Genomic DNA, 2,306 nt, shown 5'->3' with positions numbered 1-2,306 from the left:
GATGAATGGGAGGTTGGAGATCGGCCTGTAATTCTGCAGTAGTGATTTGTCTAGATTGTTTTTTTTTTATCAGTGGTTTGATAACTGCTGTTTTCAAAGCCTGGGGGAAAACACCTGAAGAGAGCGATGAGTTACTATTTGGATCAGATCATTAGCAATGACAGGCAGGACTTTCTTAAAGAAATGTGTGGGTAGGACATCCAGACAGCAGGAACTGGAGCTTAATTGACTTATAATTTCCTCTAGGGTATTATAATTAAGTAGTTGAAATTGGGTCATTTTTCCTGCATTTTTTCCTGCGTTTTGTTTGGGCACAGCATTGGTACTGGCTTTGGAGTGGATGTGCAGATTAATCCTCTGATCTTTTGAATTTTCTCTGAAAAGAAACTGGAGAACTTGTTGCAGGCGGCATTAGATTGAAGTTCAGGTGGTAACGTCATAGGAGGGTTTGTGAGCCTGTCAACAGTAGCAAATAAAGCTCGAGCATTGTTAATGTTTTTGTTTATGACATCTGCAAAGAAAGCCTCTCTTGCATGTTTTAGTGTTGTGTGATAGTTACGTTGTCTTTCTTTGTAGATGTCATAATAAACGTGCAGTTGAGTTTTACGCCATTTCCGTTCGGCCCTACGGCAGAGTTGTCTTGCAGATTGAACTGTTTGTGCATTTCTCCATGGAGATTTCTTCCTACCAGTCACAACCTTCACTTTAATGGGGCAATGTAATCAATGATATCTGAAAGTTTGCACTGGAAATCATCTACCAACTTATCTACATCATTATAGCTTAAGGGCGAGGAAGAAATGTGGATGTTACCACATGTACTTACTCTACCAGTCATCAGAACCTGTTATTCATGTGAAAAGTTCTGATGTCCTTTGCAAAGCTGTTGAAACACTGATTGTATGCGTCTATGGATTTCAGGCTGCTTAGCTCCTCCATGGTGTACGCACTCTATATTGTAGAATGAGATCAGAGGCAGCTTGTCCATATCGTACATGTTTTTCCCTTTCTATCTTATATGGGTCGATCCTGACAGCAGCCATTCTGTTCATGTATCTTTCTCATGAGCCAAATCTGGGAGGGTGTGGATGCTGCTGCACAGAAAGTTCATCAACACATCAGGAAACTAACAACCTCCATTAATGGGAGGCAGATCACTGTTATTGAAAAAAAAGGAGGTTATTTTAGTTAGTCTTTTTTCACTTCAGAAATGTTCACTGGTAAAATAAAAATGTGAGATGGGAAAATGTGTTTGTCATGTAGTTGCATAATCATTCTGCACAATATTATTTTTCCAATAAGTTTGCACATATAGATATTTTCACAAAAACAGAAAACCTCACTTTTAGTTTATTATTAAAGGTTCATGTATGAGGTTTGTATGAGGTTTATTGACATTTTTGGATTAACCAAACACTGTAATTGGTGATTAATAAAAATAATAACTGTGAAGACCTGACTCCACATCTCAGTTCAAGGCAGACTCCAGTCCAGCCTTGATCTGAGTTTTCAACAGTGACTTTCTCATCACTGTTCTCCCATAAAGCTTTGACAGGTGAAGAAACTGAGGAACAGTTGTCTTTTTTAAACAACAGTAAGTTGCACTGATTATACCTTACTGCTACTATTTGTGTCTCCCAGGTACAAGGATTACAGAGAGCCTCCCTGGTCTCTAACACCATATGAGATCTCTAAAGAATTCTGGGCGGTGCTGGCTGTACGACTTGCATTTGTCATTGTTTTTCAGGTAACAAGAGAAAGCAGGAATTTTTTTCTTTGCTAATAAATATTTTTCAGAACAATGCTAATGATATCTCATTTATTTTTAACATTTGTTATTTGCAAAGACCTAAGGAAATAGATCATAACATATAAAATCTAAAAGAAAATAATGTCAGCAGTAGAAATATTGGATGGATATAAAATGTGCACATAAACCCACAGATTCCACACTGTTATTATTGTTTATGTCCTAACATCCAACCCCCGCCCCCAACTGAAAGGCTGTGACTTTGTAGTGCTGTGAAAAATGTACACATTTCTTCTGTTTTTGCTTTTTTGTCACATTAAATGTTTCAGACCACAAATTCTAACATCTGAACATGATTTTAAAAAAGCTGTTTTTAGGTCCTGTTTTTATCTACTTCACCCAGCTCATTGCTTCTATAGGACCTGGAGCACTTAATGAATTCATGACTTCTACTTTTGCTTAGATGATTAGTTAAACATGTTGGTCTAAATATAATTTTCCTATTAACTAAAATATCACATGTTTTAGCTATACTACTTTATTTAGTACTGCTTGC

At 37.0% G+C, this 2,306-nt stretch overlaps 1 protein-coding gene across 1 annotated transcript in view; it reads left to right on the top strand.

Annotated features, from left to right (window-relative positions):
* The window catches only part of LOC106943515 (anoctamin-1-like), a gene marked incomplete at its 3' end in the record, with an annotated part of 8,646 nt that extends 6,899 nt beyond the window's left edge, over positions 1-1,747 (top strand). The window contains exon 3 of the mRNA XM_015026820.1: positions 1,642-1,747. Within this exon, the coding sequence (XP_014882306.1) occupies positions 1,642-1,747 (106 nt within the window). The remainder of the gene's footprint in view (positions 1-1,641) is intronic.
* Positions 1,748-2,306: the final 559 nt, after the last annotated feature.

The sequence above is a fragment of the Poecilia latipinna genome, unplaced genomic scaffold (genome assembly GCF_001443285.1).
Source record: "Poecilia latipinna isolate Pla-1442-1.1 unplaced genomic scaffold, P_latipinna-1.0 Scaffold5398, whole genome shotgun sequence".
In the NCBI taxonomy this organism is placed as follows: Eukaryota; Metazoa; Chordata; class Actinopteri; order Cyprinodontiformes; family Poeciliidae; genus Poecilia; species Poecilia latipinna.
Note: the sequence above shows the minus strand (reverse complement) of the source record. Positions and strands in the feature narration are given on the sequence as shown.